Source organism: Asterias rubens, chromosome 5, assembly GCF_902459465.1.
Source record: "Asterias rubens chromosome 5, eAstRub1.3, whole genome shotgun sequence".
NCBI lineage: Eukaryota > Metazoa > Echinodermata > Asteroidea > Forcipulatida > Asteriidae > Asterias > Asterias rubens.
The window spans coordinates 5,857,966-5,882,678 of NC_047066.1; the positions used below are offsets into that span (position 1 = coordinate 5,857,966).

At 39.8% G+C, this 24,713-nt stretch overlaps 1 protein-coding gene across 1 annotated transcript; it reads left to right on the forward strand.

The window, feature by feature from the left end:
- Positions 1 to 1,719: 1,719 nt before the first annotated feature.
- LOC117290877 (nucleolar protein dao-5-like) lies at positions 1,720 to 18,063 on the forward strand. Its single transcript, XM_033772433.1, has 4 exons — positions 1,720 to 1,881; positions 11,188 to 12,484; positions 13,438 to 15,735; positions 16,704 to 18,063. The coding sequence occupies exons 1-4, from the start codon at positions 1,720 to 1,722 to the stop codon at positions 16,775 to 16,777; spliced, it is 3,831 nt and encodes a 1,276-aa protein (XP_033628324.1). The 3' UTR covers positions 16,778 to 18,063.
- The last annotated feature ends 6,650 nt before the right edge of the window (positions 18,064 to 24,713 follow it).

The following is a 24,713-nucleotide window of genomic DNA, read 5'->3' on the forward strand; positions in this document are numbered from 1 at the left end:
GTGTAAAAAAAAAACATAAAATAAAATGTTTTATAAAACATTTAAATTACTACACTAAAGCTTATAAGTCGACGGACCGGTTTAAACATCTGTAGTTAAATAATAAGAAACATTTGGGAATTAAAAGATTGTAACAAAAAATGTAGCATGTCCTCGTAATTTGTTTTGCCTCAACTTAACTTCCCTGTTTTAATGGGGACAAGGGCACGACCTATAACTGAGCACTGCCATCAATGTGGGGATGCATCGTCCCGTCGGTGCCCTGGCCCAAGGTGTCCCCCCCCCCCCTGCCCATGCCCTTCCACTCTTCAAGGGGGAAGGTGCAAATCTGTCCAACGATTGAGCATTCGTGTGAGAAGCCTTTTAGGCGTGGGGTCCGGGCCCGCTTAAGGGCCCGTAATTTTTTTGCATTTTTGATGCTCTTTGGTGCAATCTAGGGCCAATTTTGTGGGGGGGGGGGACACCCCTTCCAAAAGTTGTGTCATCCTTTGCCCCAAGGATGCCCATCGGGACACATGGTTTGGTCTTACACAGTGCAACTTCACTTGGGCTTCACGATAAAAGTGGTCAAAAAAATGGGGGGGGGGGCATTTGATATTGTGTCCCCCACCCTCCAAAAGATGGGGGAGGGGGGACACATCCCCCCTGTGCCCCCCCCCCCGATTGACGCCCATGTGTCAAAGTATGGAGGTTACCTCGGCCATGGTCAAAATATCTTTTTTAAACTCGCGCATAATATTGGCGGCTCGCATGCCCTTCCCCCAAAATAAGAGTACCTGCGAGCCACGCACGAGCTCTCCATTTTGGTGTAAAGAAATACTTCTCTCAATTTCATAGTCACATTTTTTAATTTATTAAAAATGAGCACCCGTACTCTTGGAAATACATGCTTCTTCCTTCTTTTTGAAAAAGTAGAGAATGTAAGTTTGCAATGATGCATCATCAAAAAATTACCGTCCCAAAAATATTCCATACTTGCAATATCGCTCATGCCGCATCAAAAATTTCAACGCCCCCGCAATACGCTTTCGTCATTGGATCGGCACGAATTTTTTATGGGAGCGGCATGCTTTCGTTTAGGCCTGCACAAGTCTAGTTATTTAAAGAAATGTGGTGAGCTGCGGAGTTTCTAGAAGCTAGAAGGTATATATAGTTTTTTAAATAAAGAAATGCTACATTTTGCGGAACCTTGTTCAAAACAACCTTTGACCGTATAAACCGGCAGCGCCCTCTTTTTCGTCCAATCAGTGTAATACTACCGTGATTGACCGCACGTTCTCTCTCTGCTGGCTCTCGGCCATTTTGCTGAGTGCTTCACATGACTTCAATACTACACACTGCAATTTGCCTGGGCCACCATCTGACTACTGACGGCCTCCACCCTACACCTGAACCTACACTACGTCCTCTGCTCTTCTCGTTTGAGCCATTTGCACGGAAATTAAATTTTCTTGAAAAGGGTGAGTTTGTTGTTGTGTTACTTTATTCCGGGAGTTTTCAGGGCTATTTTTGTGGTGGTTTTGGTCGTTTATTTGAAGTGGTACATGGTGTTTTTCCTCAACGGCAGTTCTTGTTATTTTCGTCCCCCATTTAAATTGTACACAATGCATTGATGCACTGTGCAGTGCGGTATCTATCTGGCTGTACTGCAACCTCTTTCGATATTGGTCTGAGCATGCGCACTTTGCCATAACAACACATCGCAATGTTTCACCTAAAATGGCAGCGAGTGGATTAGAACGGGACGATGGCGGGCTGAAAATCGAACCGAATTTCGAGCTTTTGGCGCTACTTTTAGCCCTTGCGCTTCAGGGGGAAGACGCAGAAAGATTTCTAGAAGTGTATGATAACATTGTACCAAAGTCACTGTCCGTTTGTGAGGTAAGAAAAAAAGGAGAGTTTGGACCAACCAGCACACACAGCAGACCCAGCCACTACCGAAAACTCCAGAACAAACTGGGTTGTTTCAATTTTGACTTGTCATTCTGAGATAGGCCTAATGTAGGTCTGAAATAAAAATGCATTCCACATTTTACCAACAAATGCCACTTGCTACTGGTTGTAAATGCTTATGTTTCTTTGTTTCCAACTACAATTACATTGTTTGTTTAAATTAAATCACAAAATTTATTGTGTCACAATAAATTTGAAATTACCAAATGTCAACTGTCATGACATTGTGATTGTCACAAAACTGTACAGTTTTGCTTCCATGTTTAATCATGTTTAACCACTTACTAAGACGCTAATTTTGTAAAACAATAAAATGCCCTATGGAAGAGCACAATCCCATACATGATTTTTGGTTCTCTTTCATGATGAAACTATCGATTGGAATGGTCCTGTTTGGACTGGTGCATTTCATGTGAACAATATTTTATGATATTTAGTCATTATTTTATAATTTTTCTTTGTAAAATCAATGCAAGGGTTTCTCAACAAAATTATCAAACAATACACCACAAGGGAAAGGAACTGACTTGGTAAATTTTAAATGATTTCTGTTGAACTAACAAGAATTACTAGAGAAGAGCGGGATTTGAACCAACGACCTCCTACCCCACCTTGTTGAGCTGTAAATGGCTCCGCTTTTATTAACATTGGTCTCATGGCGACAGTGATGAGACTGAAGTTAAAAGCGGAGCCATTTACAGCTCAACAAGGTGGGCTAACGACCTCCGTATTAGTAATGTGCCAGCGCTCTTCCAACTGAGGTATCTATTCTATCCCTATGTTGGCGGTCTCCCTATTTTATTAATCTTTGTTTAGGGGTGACAGTCAGAAGCCATCCATACAACCATTACCTGTTGTGCAGCCAGGAATCACACACATGTTTACGATACAACCTGTGAAGCGACAGCCAGTAGTGTTAGGGGACAGAAAATAATTTACTTTGGAAGTTCTATAAAGATCTAAATAATGATAAAGTACTGCTCGAAGGCATGGTAACTTTTTGTTGATACATGTACCATTTATATGACATGGTTAATTTACAATATATCAGGCCTTCATTGAGTAGACAAATATTGTTTTCAACCAGGAGTCATTTTATACCAAATGCCATAGGCCTACCCATTATAAAGGTCACTTCTGTTTGAAAAACTTCAGTCCAGTTTAGAAAATAAGTTTGTTGAAACGTTCATAAGTTGAGCTAGGAAATACTTGATCGATATCGCGATATATCGCGATATATCGCGATATATCGACATTTCGATTAAAACCAAATTGATCCGATATCAAAATCGTTTCCAAATTAATATCGCGATATTCGATAATATCGTGGTATCGCCCAAGCTTACTAATTGCACTTTGCCCCAAAAATTAATCCCCAAACAATTGCAACCCATGCATCCTGCTGACAAACCAGTAGAATTCAACATTTAGTGCAGTAGTGACAATGACATAGATGTTTTTTTAGCTCGAATACACTAGCTTTAAAGCAGCATTCACAACAGTAGAAAAATCTTCTGCTGATCCAAACTATTGTGAATTTGCGAGTAATTACGGGATCTTCCATTGAGGGATGGTTTTTTTTGTGGATTCACAAAATTTGGATACAGACAACTGAATGAAACCCCAGACCATGTACACGTATAACCAATCCATGGAGGTACAATGCGGAACACGTAAACAGGACTTTATACAGGTGTGTTGTTGGACATGGGTGAGTGGTCTTAACATGCAGCTGTACTTGGTTTATCTATCCACTCTACAGGCACAAGTGCTGCACTGTCATGATATGTTTTTTAAATATTGATAGAAATATCCCACATGCATACATGTACACTTCATGCACACGCAGTGAAGATTGTGTAACCAATGGGGAAGGGGGTGGGGGGGGGGCAGAGAGAGATACTCTTTGCTGGTAGAATGTCTGTAGTATGTGCAGACATACTTCACTTCAATTATATTTATAATGTATAGCTTGGGTGACTAGTGCGACTGGTTATTATTTTGTATTAATGTTTTTTTCAATTTTGTCTACTGATTCAAAAGACACAATGCAGTATAAATAGGGAGTTGATGTCTCCAATGTACAACATGGTACATAGAGTTAAATCGATAAAAGGCAGAAAACATTAAAATGATGAGTGTTGATGTTGCGACTATTGTTTGCTTAGTCGAGTTGGGACTACCGTTATTCAACTAACTCAGTAGAGCTGCCTCGACTTCTACAAAACGCAACTACCTGCTTGGTGAACTAGTTGTATCGCTCACGACTATTCAGACAACATAATTTACTTTCAAAACACACTCAAACATCAGTTACACAATCCTTCAATCCTTTCAGCACAAATTTTACTATTTGCGCCTGCAGCAAAGATAATGCCGCAATTCATCTTGGGAATTAAAAATTAGTCATGACTATTATTAAATGTTGAAAGTTGCAACCATTTTGAGGCACAACTAGTCGTGTAGTCAATTTTACTAGTCACCTATGTTAATATAGTATCTTTCTTGGGAATGTTAAAAATCTAAATATCAGTAACTTTTAACTAAATTATCTTTACTCAACCCTAAAATATGTCATAGTCCCCCTGCAGTTTTCAGTCTTGGTCATCCACTGATAAAGATGAATAATATGATCTATGTATTGAACCTTTCAGACTAGAAGAAAAAATCACAGTTGAGTTGGTTGAAGGTCAAAGTTTATATTGATATCTGATTCCATTCCAGATGAACTCACACAAATGTTGATTTATTTGTGTACTATTTGGAGTGCAGTTATACCTTACACAGTTTGAGGGATCTTCTTCAAGTACTATTGTTAAAAGTATGTCTTCCACAATCCCCTTTCAAGCTCATGGTAAATTTAAACCTTTACAAAACATTTGTGGGCAAAAATGGCCTTCAGATGTTAGAAAACTGTGCTTAGTGTCCCCAGCTCTACTGTCATATGTACAGCAAACTGTGTAGACATTTTGTCTGAAATTTTGTGTAGAAATTGTTGTTTTCACACGCTGGTAGTACAAAAACAGCACCTGGGTACATGTACTTCACCGAGGCAACAAAGGCGATTGGCTCCATTTCCCCTGGCCATTGCCTTGGAGCCCTTGAAATGCTCTCCCCCAGTAGAAATTTACAATTTCCTCATAGGCTGGCCCTTTACCAAGGAGAAAATGCCTTGGTGCCCTTAGTATCTTGCCCTTAAAAAACAAAGCATAGGCCTACAGGCCTGTAGTTTATTTTGGCTTTTGACACACACTGCAGGCACACTGTAGAGCAAGGACTAGTGTTCATGTATGTGCCTAGTACACTGTTGTACATCCTTGTACATGTACTATGTTCAAATAACACAATGTATGTTTTACACATGCATACATCTACATGTACATGTTCATGTCATGTCATGTCATGAAATGTACACTGGTATTGTATACAGTTCACTATGTACATGTACATGTACATGTACCTTGTACAATGAATGTGTACAACACTTAATAATCCAGTACATGTATGGGTATATCATGTATACTGTGTGGTACTCCATGATTGGTACATCCATGTTGTTGTACAGTTGCAATTGTACACAGTTGTGTGTATTTTTGGCTTACTAAATCAATGAGTGATGAGTGGGCATGGTGGGTGTGTCAAAAGAAGAGCACCAATACCTGATCCATATTACACACTGTTATTATCAATGCCAATCAATATAGGTTGTAAAGTCTGCTTCCAATTTCTATTATGATTCGTTGATCATACAATTTGGTTTGTGTATCTGGTGTAAAGTTGAAAGTCTCAATGTCCAATAGTAAGTGTACCACCAGACCACTGTGTATTTAACATATTTAATAGTTCATATTGTACATGACACAGAATAGGGCAATCTCAGTATTTACAAAACGATCATAATGTTGGTGGCTACTTAGTGGCCAGTCATGTTCATTTGGATGTCAGTTTTGAAATGGAAAAATTTGCCTCTCCCCCTCCTCTTGCCTGCTCTAGGCTGCCATTCTGTCAGTCATCTTGTCCACCTGTTGTCTTGGACCCTTGAAACATGGCCTGCCCATCTCCTTTATCCTTTCAATGATTGATGTCCTTGGCTTGTGTTTTCTCTAGTATTTTGTTACATGGTTAATTTTATCCTGTATTGTTAAATTGACCATTCTTCTCTGTGTTGTTCTCAAGTTGCTGACTACAGTCATTTGTTGTAGTCCAACTTTGTGTTATTTTCTATTCCCTATAAAATGTAAGCTTAGTGCTGTGAAACTATCATGATTTTGATCAGCCCTTGAACTTTGCTCTCGGACATGCTGGAGGGGCACAGCAATTTCCTCTTATAAGGTGCACTTCTGTATAAGGAAAATATAATTTGTATTAGAACTTTGCAAAGGGCACCACAAAAGGCACAGGTCACCAAGGCAATTGCTGTGGGTGCAGCGTGGTATTTTTGGGCATGTTGTACACATGGTTGTTTTATTCATACATAATGCCACGTTCTGTATTTGGTAATATACATGTAGTATCTCATCCAGAAATGAAAGTAATTTTTAGCAAAAAATACGCGTTCTTTGTAGTGTGGTAAAATAAGCATTCATTGTAAACCACATGGAGGTATGTGGATTACCATCATCAGTATTCCTTTGTGTGAGTTGTTCCCCTTTTGATCCTTGTTGCGCTGGACCACAATGAGGCCATCAAGATGCACTATGTGATTAGTAGGTTTAAATGTAAGGCAGGCCTCGACCTCTACAGCGGCCACCAGCTGCCATTGCCGCGATGCCCCAGCCAATTGCTGTGAAGCCCTTTTAAAAATCACGTATCTTACTGCCACTTGGCCGTCGTGCCCTTTTCCATTGATTCCATAACATTATTTATTCGAAAAAGTTATTTAATGTTAACATTGTGACCCATTTAATTTATATGGAGGTAAAATTCGGAACGTACGATCCCGCACACTAGTTTTTCACAATGCTGCTTCTGTGCAATAAAAAATGTGTCGAGAATGTGGCATGGTAACCATATCAAACGTAGTTGAGCTGTTTACTACTAAAAACGCAGCACCAGACTACTCCAATGTATAAACTCGCTACAAGTCCCTACATTAAATTACGCATTTTCGCACTGATTTTGTCCATTGAGATCTGTATTTGTAGCGGATGGGGCGAGGGAGGCGCGCGGCCGGGGGCTGGATACAGTCTATGTTTTTCCCCTGGCTATTTCGCTGGTGTCCAAGGCTTGTACTGGATTAATGTTTGTGACCCACCACTACCAGTGATCTGCCTGCCTTGCGACTTTGTTTTTCATTGCCAAACACATGTTTGTGTACACACAAAAAGCGTGGAATTGTAAAACGTCAAACGGCAGAGCCCTAATTTGGCAATCATCAAACTCCATCAAGTTCATTATTGATTAATCAGCATGCCATCCCCACAAAAGATGCAAAAATAAGCAGGAAGGCGAAAGGGCTAGAGTGGTAGCAAAGTGCCAACTTAAGAAGCATTTTTTAATTAGGTGCGTTTGTTTACTTTTTTTATAGTAATTATTTAGCGCAGTCTAGCATGGCATAAACGCCGGCATGCAAAATACAACTTACAAGTTTAGCTAAATGCTAGGCCAATTATTTTGTGCTAAGGGGTTGAGGGTTCGTTTTTAATTTTCTTAATCATATTTATATAAAAAAAGAAGGGAAAAAAAGAAATAAATATTTTTCCAAATCATCGGATTTAGCTGAGCCTCCGGGTTGTTGGTGTATGATGGGGGTTGTTGGCGTGGGGTGGGTTGGGCTCGTTTGTCTCACAGAGTTGGGGTAGTGGTGAGCCAGAGACTAATTGATCTTTTTTCTTCAGATTAACACGCAGGGAATTATTTTTCTTAATATTTTTTCTGTATGATTTTTTCAACAATTCTTTGTTCTGGAGCAACGATTTGTTTTCAGATGACCAGAAGGGAGTTTAATTAAGTCGGTGAATAAGGGTTAGGGGGTAAGTTAATTACTGGGGTAATCGTTTGCAATTCGAGCGCTGCAAAAAAACTGTAAATAATTCAGAAACAAATATTTTTAAACTTTTATTCAATTTCAGCGACAATGAAATAAATATGGGTTGGAAAGTTGACCACCATCTTGAAATCAGTGGAAAGTATTTTAACATAATCATCAACAAATAAAGGTTTGAAAATGGCCTTGGTGCCCTTTCAGTTGGCCTTGGTGCCCCTTTCTTTTTGAGAGCTTTTGAGGCCAAGTGGCCTTGCCCCTCTGAAGCTAAAGGTTGAGGCCTGGTAAGGCCTTTAGGGAGTTCCATACTTGAAAGGAAACAAAAGAAGAAGATTTACCGTATGCATCGTAATAAGGAGGGTTGCTTTTGTCACAATGTATGTAAAAATATATCTCAAAATATGCTCCATACTTTAGTCTAATTATTGGGTTTTCCCCCTTTGACACAGAAAAAGTGATTAAAATCCTGATCCAGTCAATTTTTCTTTGTTCAAACCAAAACAAGGTTAGTCGATATTCAAAATATGCGAACTTGGTGTCATGGAAGAGTTGAATACAATACCAATATTACCAACTTCAGTAAAAGGGGCAATAGACCGATCCATTAAGCTCCGCCCCATTGCGTATTGACCAATCACAACGCAACGAAGGTCCGACACTAAGGTCCGACATCCGTGCACGTATGCTTGGCGCGCGCCGCAGAGTTGTGCAGAAAGGCATTGGAGAGGCTCACATGTTCTTGCTCACACGTGCGTCGTGGGCGGAGCCTACTGGATCGGTCTATTTGCTGAGTCACCTATGAATACACGTGTGTGCGTGTCTGGGTCATACAAACTTCAATTAGGTGTTTTTGTAATGTTTAAATGTATGTTCCTTTTTTTTTTCTTTTTCTTTTCTGTTCTAATGTATTCAAGATTTTTCTCAGCTTAAAGGGAAGTGTTGCCTTGGATGGGGCGAGTTGGTCTATGAAAAGGGTTTGAAACCATTTTTTATAAAATGCATATTGTTTAGAAAGATGTATTAAAAGTATGTATGCCTCGAAATTCCTTGGTTTTCCTTAAGCCGTAAACTTAATTATAAAACACAGCACGCCATTTTGTCGAGTCAAGTTTGTGACTCCATAAAATGGCCGAACGCGTTAGTTTGCTAAGTGGAAAACCACCCAATTTCGAGGCATGTTTGTGTAGATCATTATATTCTACTTTTAAAACATCTTTCTAACCGTATAACTGCTAACCATGCATTTTATATCGAACGGTTTCATGGACCAACTCGACCGATCCAAGTTTCGTTCTTTTGTGCATCTTGTTTGTATTACAATGTAGCACCATGAGAAATTTATGGATATTTTTTGTAAATTTTCATTGTGTTCAGTTTTCATTATAAAAATTGTTAAAATAATTCTTTTACTGTGGGAAGTAAACAGTATCTGCCATATTTTGTGTAGCTCGAAGATCAAGCTTACATTTGGTGTGATACACCAACCTTTTTTTCAGGACGCACCAATGTATGCAGACAAACGTGTCTTTTGGTCATATTATAATAGCAGAGGTCATCCTATACTGTTGTGTATGTATTGTAATCATGTGTGTACATTGTTGATGCAAATTTCTCGTTGCTACATTTGCAGGTTGATAATTGATTGGACCTGCTAAAAGCAGGATTAACAAGGAGAAACCAATCAAGCTGAAATTAATAAATCTTTTATGGGCCAAAGCGTCTACAATATTGTCCTTTTTATCACTGACTGCAGACAATTTTTTAAAACACATGGGAAACTGACTGGGTTTAATTTAAGTTTCTGGATTAGACAAAGCAAGGCTAGAGTGGGGTTTGAACCAGTGACCTCCGGTTTAACAAGACAGCATTCTACCAACAGAGCTATCTGGGCTCAATTTCATAAAGCCTTTAAGCACAAAAATTTGTTTAGCATGCATTTTCTTCCTAATAAAAACAGGATTACCGAGCAAATTTCCATGTGATTTTCAGGATAAACCAAACAACAGCTGAATTCCAGTAACAAGCAATATGCAACAAATTAAAATTTGGTTGGTAATCTTGTTTTTATCAAGGAAGACATTTTATGCTAAGCATTTTTTTGTGCTTGCAGGCTTTATCAAATTGGGCCAAGGGGAGCAAGTCAAAAGCCATTCAACCTGTAACTGTCATATTATAACTAGGGATCACCAGCCCTGATACTTCGGCTTTTAAGGGGCACGGCAGTTTTGCCTTGACTTTTTGTAAAAATTTAGGGCACCAAAGCAATTTTCAAAAATTTGGAAGGGCATCACGGCAATCATAAAAAATTGCGAAGGGCATGACGGCAGTTTGAAAAAAAACCTCGGAGTTGCCTGTAAAAAATAGTTCTTCCAATTTTTCCATTTTCTAACTGTTACCCAATGAAAAAAGAAAGCATTCATCTAATTCAACAAAATAAAGAACAACGACTTACAATACACAATAAATAATTTTTGTTCATACGTAATCCTACTATTGGTCATGCACGTTGTGTAGTTTTTCGTAGAGACGCTAAAATTCCCACGTAACTGCTCCATTTTGACACGATGTTGACAGAATAAATGCATGCGGTGCGCGACGACTATGCTGTACATGATGGTACATCATATGTACCAAGCATGGGGAAAACCACTATCCCAGCATGCACAGACACGTCGAGTCTTTGTCTCAAGGCGTTTAGCGTTGGTTTGCGTAATTTTACCACTAGAGGGCGTTTAATCTCACGCTATCGCTTTGTTCCGAAACGCCCTTTAGCGTTCGATGTTTCGAGTATTTTTTTGTCGCACGCAAAGAACAACGACTAACGGGCCTGAAATCTGCTGTTGTGCCTTACGTGCGTGAAATTTGGGTCTATTTCGTTGCGTGAAATTTACACAGACATCGGGACTTTTTGGCTTATTTTCGAACTTTGACAACGTTGAATATTATTTGTTTTCGGGAGGAAGGGCACGGCGGCAATGATGAGAAAAGGGCACGGCAATCATTGCCGTGAAAAATTGGGTTTTTGAAGGGCATTGCAACTGCGGTAGGGGCAACGACGGCAATTGCCGTCGTTGCCGTCGTGAAGTATCAGGGCTGGATCACGCTCAAGTTTTCAATACAACCTGGGAAGTGGCAGGGGAGGGATCACCTTACGTTTGAAATGCATGGAAGTAAAAACAAATTTAATTAATTTAGCAGAAAAAAAACTTTCAATTTATTTTGTCTAATTTTTTTGTTTTGCTCTTTTACAGGTTAATAACTTGAAAGAGAAATCACGAGAGCTGTCAGAATTACCGGGACAAACTCTCTTGCAACTGAAGTTGGACCAAGAAAAGGAGGCCGCACTTTTTTCATCCCAATCTGCCCCCCTTGCGGGTGGGTGTCTCGGACGTTTTGTCAGCCGTCGCATTGCTGATAGCTTCCACCAACAGAGCGAACCAGAACAGAGCAACAAGGGTACAGGGAAATTTCTATCGAGATCCGGGGCATTGTTGAGTCAACGACTAAATGTCCAAAATAAGACTGCCAGTGGTGTAGAACAGACAAGAGATTATGGTGGTCGAATCAACTCTGGGAATCAAGCTGGTGCTAGTTATCTCGGTGAACACAGTAAACCTCGGGATTCTGCACGGCTATTAAATCAGGATCGCAGTGTTCTTCTTGCTGATGATGACCTCAGCATAGTAGAAGCAACTGGCGATACAAAATCATCTTTAATGCCAAATAAATGGAGCACTATGGAATCTGACATTGCAGGAGAGCGGAAGGTCCTGACTGGTGTAAAATCACAGAAGCCGACATCCGCGGATCGAGAGCTGGTCTTGATGAATGGTACGGCGGAGAATGTAGAGGATAGAACTGTGACTGATAGGAGTAAACACTGCGTCAAATCCAAACCACCTCACGCCCCGACTGGAGAGGGCGCTAAAACCAAAACACGAAATTGTTTTCCGAAAAACACTACAGTTGAATTGCATTGCGACTGCGATTCGGACGAGTGCACAAATGAGGAGAAGGCTGCGCTGATACCCAAGTCCCCACCGTTCAATTCTCTGGAAGACATTGGTCATTCAGTCGGCATACTCCTCACCAACAACAGTCTGCCTAAGAACTCAACTTGCCCACCACCTTTGTTCCTCTCAAATAAGCCAACAACGCATCCAAACTCAATGGATAGCAGTATGGCTGCCAATGCCGAGACTAAGTACGGCAGTATTTCGTGCTCGGATGTGAACAGCGACGCTGCAAAGTTTGACGAGTTCCCAGGCAGTATTACAAACAGCGAGAGCGTCTTAAATCATTGTATGCCTGATGAGAAGTCTGCGAATAAGAAATTGCTTAATGACAGATTACCAAACTCGGACTTAACCGTTTCGTCAAGTGCTCCAGAAGTGCCTAAATCATGTGTAAATAAGTCATCCGCGGACGGCAGTTTTGAAAGAGAGGAATCTGACTTTGGCTGCTCCGAGGATCAACCGCAGAGTATTGACACGAAATGGGCTGCTGCCAAAAAGAAGAAAAAGAAAAGCAAGAAAAAGAAATCCACAGGTAGGTAGCCTTCACCCCCACACTAAGCTTCGGCGTTTCCTTCGATTACCCGGTTCTACCCGGTTCCAAATTGAGAACCGGACCCGCGGGTCCACTCTTTTGTGGAACCGAGTGACCGCTTTCCTTGGTTCAGATTCCCAATCACCTAGACCGAGTCCCAACTGCTCTGAGGAGCTGGTCTCAGGACCGCTAACCGAACCCCACTCTGTAAATTTAGTACTGAGGTCATAAGCATTGATTGCAGATGTACACAGTGAAGAATTAAGAGCTGATAAGAACTTGCCCTCAGGGTGTTTGCCAGAAGTTGGAAGTGAATTGTTTGAATTTGCTATGTCTTGGTGATAGGTTCCAATTACACAAAAAGGTGTCAAAAAGTCACCACAGACCCCTTTGGCTACTTACATTGGTATGACTCTAAAATTGTATCATGCTGGGACCATTGTTGTTAGAGTCGTCATAGACACAATGACTACAATATCCAGGGATCTCTCTACGAGTAATGAAATGTGGTGTGTGTGTGTGGGGGGGGGGGGGGCTTTCTGGACCCCAATTTTTTTTTAAGTTGGCCTAAGCTCGCTGATCAATAAGGTTTGTCCCAGTCTTGACACGCTATGCGAGACACCTAAGAACCTACTCGGTCGGTCCTGCGGTCCATCGTTAAATTTAAGCACTGCTTTTGTAGTACTGCAAAATGCTACACAAAACGTATACATGTATATATTGCTACTCAAAATAAAACGTTTGACCTCGGTCCTGCAGTCTAGTGTAAAATTTAAGCAACGCTTGTATAGCATTGCAAAATGCTACAAGAAACATATCAGCTGCTACTAAAAATCATTGCTGCTCAATATTAGCATTCAGTGTGCTCAAAACATGTTCAGTCAAACTATATTGCAGTGCAAAATTGACGAAATGATTGAACACTTTAATTAATTTGTTTTTCTTAAATGTAGGAACTGTGAACGACATCATGAATGTTAACAGTATGAAGTTGGCATCTCCCCAGTCACCGCCAGAACACCACACTAAACACCCGCTCAGAGACTCTGAAACCAGAGGCGAGGTCACCTCACCACTACCTAACGAGCTCGGCCGTCACCCGCCCATTGTTTCATCAGATAGTGTTACCTCCAGTGGGGATTCATCTACGGATGGAGCTGCCTGTTTGAACGACGTCAGCAGTGTGGGTTTTTCGGCCACTAGGAACCAGCCTGATGCATTGTTTGGGAAGGTAGACCTTCCTCTAAATGAACTGGACGAAAACAATACCACTCAAACCTCAAAACCGGACAGCAGTTTCATTGGGAGAAGGGACAAAGTGCAGCCCAACAACAACAAGGGGGTGAAGATGCAGGATGATCCCGTGAAACTCCAGCATGTGGACGCAACTTCCAAAACAGTCAAGCCTTCAGATACTGACAATCCTGTACTTTCAAAAGTTTCATCTCAGCCTAGTCAAAGTGTTCCTCCTGCCAAATGTTTTCACAGCGACTCTGATAGTGAGAAGCATGACCCACAGATGCAGTCACTTGACACGGTAACTGTAACAGATTGCCACCAAGCCACCACTGTTGGAAAGCCCCACAGTTTGAGTGAGCCAACGGTGAGCGCAGACTCCTCAGCAGATAACGACAATGCCGACTTTAAAGAAGTTAAATATAAGCGTTCCTTGCGCAGCGCGAAGAAACGCGGCGGCGTCATGGACGATCACCGCTACGCTGCCACCACAGGACGGTACATGGACAGGGAGTCCTACCGGAGAAACTTACTCGCCGCTGGGTTGCGTAAATCCAGCAGTGAGCCAACTGGAATGTCCCAGCTAGGTGACAAAGACAGTGAAGATGTTGATCATAACAAGTTGAAACCAAAGAATCTTTCAGAGAATCTTAAGAAAACGGACAAAGTTATTACACCACCTGTACAGACTGAGCCCACCACAGCACCACAGTTTGAATTGTCGTATGCAAGCAAAGTCAAGTCCAACATGAAAGCTTCGTCGCTTCCCCTGAAGTTATCCCCCCAGGTGCTTTTGGACTTTAAGGATGGCGATCATGTGGATAGCCCATCCAATAGCGAGAACTCTATGGAGTCCGTAACTGCAATTAAAACCACGGCCTCGGACTCGAAGGCCCTGCCTTCAGGAGCAACAGTACTAGATTTGAATAATCCTATTAATGCAGAACAGAGTGAGGCTATCGCAGCCGCACAGTCTGCAAAAGACTTTCAATCAGTGAAGAGTAATATTAGACCTGATCAAAAATATATCGCCGCTCAAACTGCGAGGTCGGACAGAAGCAGCAGTGTGGGTCAAGGCAGCAGAACCTTCCAGCGGAGTAGCTCTGTCGACCACAACAAGGTGATTAAGGAAGTGTCATTTGATGATACATGTAGACGTGCAGTATCCCCTCAAGGCCCAGAAGCCAGTGTGCAATATTTAAACTTAGAATCATCAGGACTGACCAATCTGACGTATGCAAACTGTTTGAAACTGACCCCTATTCCTAAAACGGCTGCAGCCAGTCGGCAGCCCCTAGCATCCAATATGCCTCAGGCTCCAATGGTGGCCCTCAAAGACCTGAAATCACAACCTTTGGGGGTTAAGACGAGTGAGAAGGAACCGTTAGTCACAAGCAAGGCTAGCATTGTTCTCTCAACGAACCCTCCATCAGGTCATTCTGCAACGAGCAAAGGAAACTTACCCGCAGCTAAAAAACAAGTAGACAGACCCGACTCTTCCACGGACGAGAAACCAATCAATTTAAGATCCAGAGTCCAAGCTCCAGTACCTGTGCCTCCTAGAAACACCTCCTCACCGACGCCCTCGGCTGGCTCTTCCACATCCAAACCTTACCCCGTCTTTGACTTGGAGCCGCAAGGCAACTGTGGTGTCACTTTTGGCTCGCTTATTTTTGACAAGGGTAATTTTGAGATCTTGGAGGAGGACAACGCTACTCTCCAAAAAGGAAAACCAGCTGTTGAGTTCACGTCCAAGGCTCAAGTACATGTACCTAGACCAACTACCCAGGGGCAGGGATTGAGCTGCGCTGAACTTGAGAGATCGATTATTAGTCAACATTCAGCTCCGTCTTCTAAAATTATTCTGGACACCACTACTTCAGGCGGTCATACACAACCCGCTGGAGGGGTCAGTTTTGGCAAGTTTGACCTGGGGATTGCAGCAGCGCTGGACAGGAAGAATGACACTAATGGAGAATTCAACCACTTCGAGGTGGCTGCAATGCTTTTGGCAGGTAAAGTGGTTTTCCTTTTTGGTTTGAAGAAAAGTTTTTGAGAGGTTTTCTGTTCTCCCTCACCATTTAGTGAAATAAAGAGGAGTGAAATCAAAGTAAGGGAGCATCTCAAAAGTCGGGAACATTCCCATCCAATTTGAACGTTTCTGATTTGTGGACTGCAAACACATGTCCATTTGAACGCAGCCGCTTTCTTTTTGCACCCTTCTGTTAGGAATGTTCACATTGAGTTATTCACTGGAACATCCAAGTGGGAACATTCTTTAAAAGTTCGATCAGAGAATTGTTTGGTTCATTGTTTCGGGTGAAATTTTAATAGTGGTGTTCAAACATTCTCATTCGATTGCAACTCTTTAATTGCAACTCTTTAATTGCTTTTGCTGTGGTGCCCTCTGCAAAGTTCCAATAAAAATGTGCATTTGCCTCATAGAAGCGGAGGAAAAATTCTGTGCCCTATCACAGATTGAAATGCAAGGCCTGAAAAGGCACACACACATGCATACAGAGTAAAAATAATAGCCCAACACGTTTCAGTGAGAGTGGTTAACTGGAGGTGCCTCAAGGTCCTCGGTAAAAATGGAATTTGAACAACTGTTGGAAGGAGACGTTCTCATCTCAACCTTATTCGGTTTCTGTACTGGCAATCTGTGCCACTGATAGACCATACTTGTACATTCAATCAGGGACTTTTTGGACAAAAGGTGGCAGCAGACTAAAGGTAAATCTGTTGTTCTCGGTATTGTGCGCATGCTCAGAACTACAAAGTACCTAAAGAATGGAAATTTACCCGGTAAGTCTGCTGCCATCTAGTGTTCCAAAGTCAATGACACGACACTGTGGCCTAGGTTACTGCACCGAAGTGCGCATAGCACATGTACAATTTTAAGGCATTTTGGTCAGCACCTACATGTATAAGAGGGTTTAAGATTGTTCAATCTATAAAAAACATCTTCCTGTTTGATTGGCAGAATGGCGCAAGACGGAGGTCGAGATCAACCAGAATAAAGTCACCGTTATAGGCATCAACGGAGCACCCAATTAAAACCCAACAGCTGTTTCGTGGCCAGGACTTCTTAGACTCAGCATTATTCTTACAGTATCATCAGCCAGTCAGTCATTGGTGTATTGCTGCAACTGTCAAACATAAAACAGTAATAGGGGAGAAATCTTGACAATATAAGGTATTAAATTACTGTATATAGGTGAATGAACCTTTCCTCTATAATTTAAGACATTCGGTGTGGTTTTTTTTTGTTTATGAGAATTTAATTGGTAATTTGAGGGGGAAGTTGAGGCAAACAGATTGACAGGATGTACATACTGTAAAGTTTGTACACAGAAAATGGAAATTGTAAGGCATTGACTTACTGTAGATTTGGTTGCTCAGTATTACTCAGATCAAGAAATTCTGTTATTTTTGGTGTATTGAATGCGATCGTTTTAAAGGCCCTGGGGTGGATTTCACAGATGGTGCTAAGCTTGTCTCATGGAATTTCTAAAGTGACGAGATGCTGTCTTCTGTGATGGCTTAGTGAGAGGGTTCCCCCCACTGCGCCTTTTCTACAAATTCAACCCCCAAATTAGTATCAAGGGCCACCATAAAGTATGTACACGGAGCATTGATGTTGAGTTACTGTAGTAGTCGGTACCTGCAAGACTATAATCTATGTTCCGGTTGTTGCACTGACTTCTATTGGAACTGTTCAAATTTAGTTTCCAGAGATTTTGTTTATTCAACTTTCACTATCCTCTTGAGACGAATTGTTGGAGATATGATGGGCAGGATGTGGGCAGTTGAGTTGGCACATGTACACTGTACATGCACATGTACAGCGTATACAGTTGTCTCAACTTGGACGTGAAATGTATAACATGAATTCTTTGGTGAGGCCCAATTATGTGGAACTGCCAAAAAGAAAAGGGCATCAAGGCAACTGCCTCCAAGAGACAGCAGGCCTTGAACTTCACTCTTGAAGGGCCACAGCAATTTTCCTCTCGTAAGGTGCACTTCTAGCTATGAGAAAATTGTAAATTTTTATAGGAACTTCGCAAAGGGTTTTACCATAGCAAAAAGCGCAGGGCATAACGGCAATTGCTGTGGATGCTGGTGGTTAATTCGAGGCCTGAAGAGGTATGAAGCCTGCTGTACTCGCAACCACACATTTTCTTGTTTACTGCAACTGTGTTCATTTATCTTTATCATGTGAGAAATTAATGATAACAACTTGAAGATTTTGTTTGTCCCCACAGAGATAATGCCATTTCAAAGGTAGATAGACCCTCAATCCGCTTTTTGGGGGAGACAAAATATGCTTTCTAATTACTAAACTGCTCGATCTTCCCTTGAAACTCATCCCATGTTTTTTTTTATTCATTTTAGTAATGCATAGTCAAACCATATGCTTGGCTTAGCCCTCAGCGTTCTCCCGTAACAATGGTCCATCGGCTTAATGCCAATTAAAACACCCAAGAACCAGTCAAAAATCTCTCCAAGATGGCTAGTTCAGTGTTGAAAAACATTCCCTATTTCATATGAGTGCAAAAGCTAAGGGACCAGTGAAGTGAAAAGCTAACTGGTACTCTTGGCTAGTCACTGGGGTAATCCCTGTCCCTACTTATCTTGTCAAATTCCAAAGATTTTACTGTCGAAGTGGCAGGAGATTCGGTCTTCCCCTTACTGCGAACTGTGTAAAAACCTCTTCTGATGGTGATAGCGCCCTCTTTGGAATCAACCTCCTTCAGCCCTTGTGAAATTCCCATATAGGGGACAGAATCTTTGGCAGACAGATTTCCCTAAGACACCTGCATGGCTGCACTACTTGCACCAAAAGCCAAGGCCCAATTTCGAACAGCTGCTTAAGCAGAAAATACTGCTTAACAATTTTCTGCTAAGCAGAAATGAGCAGGATACTAGTCACATATTGTACTTGTAACATGGTAGTTTGGCTGGTAACCATATTCTGGTAAACGTAATTTTGTTATGCTTAGCTGCTTGTTCGTGCTGAAGCAACTCTATAGGAAATTCGGCCCCAAGTGAGTTTGATGGATTCATAGAAGCCCAGAAAAATCACTGGGCAGGTAGAATTAGGCTTAAATGCCAAATTTTTCCACTCTAACCCTGAATGAATGTTTGTCTCACACTATGCATTTTTAAACACTGCCCTCTATTGAAACTGGGTCCTGCTATGTACAAAGTCAAACTTTTCCTACTGTCTACTTACCTGTATATTTTTTAGACTTGAGTCACTGACCATGTTGTCCTGTCAAGCTGATTGCCTTTTTATTTTGAAGATTGGGAATGTTCTACAAACAAACCATAATTTCTGTTAAGCAAGTTCCAAATCCTCTTTGTACTTCAACATTAGTAAAAAATTCTTTGTCGTTTCAAAAATGTTTGTGGGTGTCGTGCCGAAGGTCTGCCGGCAACTACCCACTCTATTGTACATCAAGATGTAAATAAACATTGCTTGAAAATATTGTTTTCTGGCAATGCATTGCTTCGACTCTATACAACAGTTTGAATTTTACTTTAAAAGTTACGAAATCCAAGATCAGAAATGTTAAAGATCTCTTTCAGACTGGCACTGTGGCTAGAAAAGAAAAATTATATATTATATGTGTATATATAAATAGAAGAAGAAAAATGGTTTATTACAAATTTAAGTGACAAAAATTTGAGCATTTAAGGGAATACCTAAAAGGTTAAGGTTTATAGTTTCGTTTTAAAATTCTTGAAATTTCTTTCAACTACCAATGGTGTGCATAAATTTCACTCTGCTAAATGTAATGAATTGAACCTTTGAAAGCTCCATTGTTTTACTCGGCATCAGTTGGTAATTACTCAAAACAATTGTTAGCATAAAACCTTACTTGGTACCGAGTAATGGGGAGAGGTTGATAGTATAAAACATTGTGAGAAACAGCTCCCTCTGAAGTGAAGTAGTGTACGAGAAAGAAGTAATTTTCCATGAATTTGATTTAGAGACCTAAGATTTAGAATTTGAGGTCTCGAAATCAAGCATCTGAAAGCACACAACTTCGTGTGACAAGGGTGTTTTTACTTTCATAGTTATCTCGCAACTACGGCGACCAATTGAGCTCAAATTTTCACAGGTTTGTTATTTTATGCATATGTTGAGATACACCAAGTGAGAAGACTGGTCTTTGACAATAACCAATAGTGTCCATTGTCTTTAAGTACTGTATACCCAGTACTTTCTCGAGTCTTGTGGCAATAAAATCCAGGCATATTACTCGGTTGGGATTTGAACCCACAGCCTTTGCCATTCCAAAGAAGATTACCGAGTGCCTGACACAAATATCTTCTTTACCACTGATGCAAATTTAACATTCATTAAAGACATTCTGCTTAGCAAAAATAGATAAGCTGATTTCCTCTTTTTCTCAGTTTTCTTTAGTGCCATTACAAAAGAGAAACTGAAAAAAAAAAAACTGCAACAAGTTTTAGTGTGGAGCAGTTTCCTCTTTTTTACAAAGCAAAGTTGTAAGTCTGTGTATGTCATTGTGGGGGAGTGGGGATGAACCCTTTAACACCCAACCCCCCCCCACCACCACTGTTAAAGGGTGTTTCCTTAGGCACATTAAGTTTTACAACTCTAACCTCTTTGACAGCAAACTAATTGAAAGTGTGTGGGGTTTTTTTAAATTTGGTTTTGTCCTTCCTAATTTGAAATTTTCAGTGGAAGGCGTTTTTGTTGTTGGAGTTTAGTACGTATCTGTGTGTAATCTTGATTGATAATTATATACTCCCTGCACTAGACAGATTGTATGTCCATTTGTTCATTTTAAATCATACATTTACATGTATTTATATTGTTTTTTAAAATTATCAATTGAAGTGGGGGTTGCGTTAGAGTTTTAATTCAGAAAGGAGCATAATGGATAGTTCCGGCATGAATGACATTACCCAGTGTAAACTCGGCCATATGTATTGGCAAAGTTATCATTCTTTGAGTGCACAACTATGCATTTTGCATTAATATATCGTGCGGCATGAAGGGATTTTATTAAATTCTGTGCATGATTGGTCGGTGAACCACTTGGCTGTGTAGTAAAGTCAGAACACAAGACGCAGCCCAAAGCCAAAACCCAAGACGCCCTTAAAAAGATGGCATCTATTGGATCTGTAAAGGGAATTATCTAAGAAAAAAGTGGTGGTTAAAAAGTGTAGGTTACAGTTATGGCTGCGGCTATTTATGAGTGACTTTAAAGCAGCAGCCAACAATTTGGATACTTCCTACGGCTCTTTGTCTATACAGTTTAGAGTTAATCAGAGATAACTTTGTTTTACTTTAAAATTTGGGGAACCAGAGTTATGGAACAGAGTCATATTTCCTTGCAGATTTTGAATATTTTTTGGTGCAGTTGAGAAAGATTTCTTGTTGATAAATTTTAAATTGAATTAAATGTACATGGTTTATTTAAATAATGTATACTTCTATTGAATGATTTGTCCAAAATGGTTGCTACCAGTAACATTTATGATGAGATACGGTGAGGTCATTGCCCAGCTCTATGCGCCATCTTTGAAAAATGCTTAATATCGGCGCCTCATTATTTTTAAGACTCCGAAGAGCTGTGGCTTATTAATAATAAGCTCAAAAAAATAAAATAAAATATAAGTAAATAAAATTTAGAAAAAAAAAAAAAAAAAAAGCAATAGAAAAAAAAGTGCATTTTCCAGTGGTTACTTTCTGTAAACTTGTTTTTACTTAATACCCTTGAGATTTAAACAGCTTTAGAGACATCGTGTATTTCATTGCTTCCTATAAATTATGTCCAATTTACCTCTTTTAATTTTTTTTTTAATCTCTTAGAATAGAACTCTTTTTTTTCTGTGTGTGTTTTAATTTCATCAATTGAAAAGTAACAACACAGATTTACACAAATCTTTAAGATTACCACTGCTCGACCCTCTATGCTTTTTCCTGCTGCCAATTGCAAATTATTCAAATTGCATACACTGTTTGCAGTCTAAAGGTAATTGTTTATGAATTTATGAGTAAGTTTTATGCTAATAATTATTTTGAGTAATAACCTTTAAGTTTTTGAACTACTACAGCAGATTATGTCACTGAACCTAAGTTCATAGGGAAATGAAGTTGGAGCGCTGTTTTGTCATGCTTTCTCTGAACATTTATTGAATTGACTCCCAACCTTTGTCCTTCTCTGGATATATCACCTTTTTCCTCAGTAGTTTGAGTCCCTAGTGGTGCAAATTATTCAGTGGATTAATTTAATCAGAAAGTTTGGTGATATGGCATCCTCAATTAATTTGGTTTTTGTACAGCTTTTTTGGTAGTTTTTGGTGAAACTTTTGTCAAACAAGTGAATTGAAAACAGGTTTACTCCTTTTGGTATAACTAAATCTAAACATTTGACCATCCAGGGGTCAATTTCACAAAGAGTTAGGACTAGTCCTAACTTAGGACTAGTCGTAGGGGATATGAAAAACCTATGGCTAGTCCTAAGTTAGGACGAGTAACTCGTCCTAACTCGAGATAAGACTAGTCTTAACTCTTTGTGAAATCCACCCCAGCAATGTTTCAGTCTGCACTTGACCCAACTAATTTGATGTCGCCAACCATGGTTGGGGCCTTTGAAGGAGCCATATTATTCCCTTTGTGTTATTGCGTACATGTATTTTGCAGTGTGCATTTGTAGGTGACGCTGAACTGGTTTAACACAAACAATTATCTTTCCATGAAGTCTGCCTTCCAAAATGACCGGCTTTAGTCAGTTGCCTTGTGTGCAAGGTGTGATTGGGTCGCTTTATGTCCGCATTTTGATATAAGTTCTTTCAAATTCATTGATTTTTACATGTGTAATTTATGGTGTTGCTTACTGAATGGTGACTGCTCTATACTTTGACACCCCTATGGTGCATACACCCCTATGTTCCAACAACCCGGTGTAATCAATTTGCTTGGGTTGGGGTAAGGGTTATGGTTAGTTTTTGAGAATACATGGTTTTTGGAACTAAAGGGGTGACTGAACATAGGGGTGTAACCTACTGAATACTACCAGTGTGTGTTTGCAAGTTTTCTATGCCATGAAAACAAAACAATTTATTAAGCTTTTGAGAAATGAAAAGTCAAAATGTATAATTGGAAATGTATGTTTTGTTGTGCACAACCATTGTAATTATATACTGTCTCAGTACATTTGCCGACCTCATTAATGTAAATGTTTGTTTAACTCATCACGAACCAATTACACTGATCTCCTTCGACGTGAATTGACAGCCAATTTTGTTAAGTAGATTAAATTGGTCAACAGCCAAGTTTCATACTAATATTGGCCTGATACTTCACGGAGGCATTGCAGGCGATTGCCTTGATGCCCCCCTGGCATTGATGCTCTTGAAATGCTAGAATTTGTAGAATTTTACAATTTCCTAATAGGGTGCCCTTTACCAAATAGAAAATGCCTTGGTGTCCCTGCCCTTTCAAAAACAAAACATATAGGCCTGCTGATTAGTGAAACTTGGTTGTTGGACTGTATTTATAAAACTTTGCTTACCAATACTGCTTTAGTTTTTTCAACAATATCCTATCATTATTATTGTGATGTAAAGGTGACTCTGTCTTACATTGACGGGTCAACTGAACTGACATCAGCAAATTAGATTATAACTTCTGAGTGATATTAACTTTAAAATTAGTTGAGAAAACTTTGATTTTGAAAAGTACAAGCCAGTTTTGAAATTTGGCAGAAGTGTTGTAATTAATTGTCCCACATAAATAACAATATCAAATTATATTTATTTAAATTGTTTGTGTCAAGTTAACTGTGTCCCATAGGTAAAAGATCCTTCAAAATGTTAAACTTGGCTATGAATTGTTCTGTCCATTAATTTATAGAAAAGGGAAATATTTGTGTACATGTTTTTGATTTTTGATTTCTTTTTAAGAATTATAAATTGGCAAAAGTAATGGCCAATAACAGCAATTTAAACTATACACGGCTGCTTGTAGACAAATGTAATGATGTTATTTCTGTTGCGGCATTTAGTTTGCATTACTTTGAATATTACGAGCACAGCAAACATTGTTTAAAAAAATGTGTCCGGGAAATGTACTGTTTACTTCTAGCTGAATAAATCGATTCATTTTCAAAATGACAAATCTTCTATTATGCCTGAATTGCACCTAACATGCTTAATAAGCCAAACTTTCAATAAATAATATAAAAAAATATTAAAAATTATGAGCTCAAAAAGGAAACAAATATCATGGATGTGATGGACTGCTTTATTTTAGTATTTGTCGTTCTTAGTAAGTAATTTTTTCGTTTGTCTTTTTTTTGCATCACAGTATTGATGTTTGTTCCTTTCCAAGCTGGATTGTTTAAATTTTTAAAACTTTTTTTCCCGAAAAAAATCAACAAAAGGTGTGTTATCACATTAATTTGTTTTCAAGCTGTCTGCTTATTCCACCTTGGCTTGTCTTAAAGACACTGGACACTATAGGTAATTGTCAAAGACCAGTCCTCTCACTTGCTGTATCTCAACATATGCATAAAATAACAAACCTGTACAGCAAGTGAGAGGACTGGTCTTTGACAATTACCTATAGTGTCCAGTGTCTTTAAGACAAGCCAAGGTGGAATAAGCAGACAGCTTGAAAACAAATTAATGTAATAGTGTAGTCTAGATTTGCCAGTGTAGTCTAGATTTCAAGCCGTCCAATTAACTAAATCATACCATGGCGGGCGTGCTTTGGCGATTCAACCGCGTGTAGTACACTATCCAGAATCAAGCACCATAGTCTTGGGCCAAGACTAATAAAATGCACGAAGACGAATTGTACAATAAAGTGGGATATATTTTGGTACTCATTAAAGGAACACGTTGCCTTGGATCGGACGAGTTGGTCTATAAAAAAGCGTTTGTAACCGTTTGTTATAAAATGCATATGGTTGGAGAGATAATTTAAAAGTAGAATACAATGATCCAC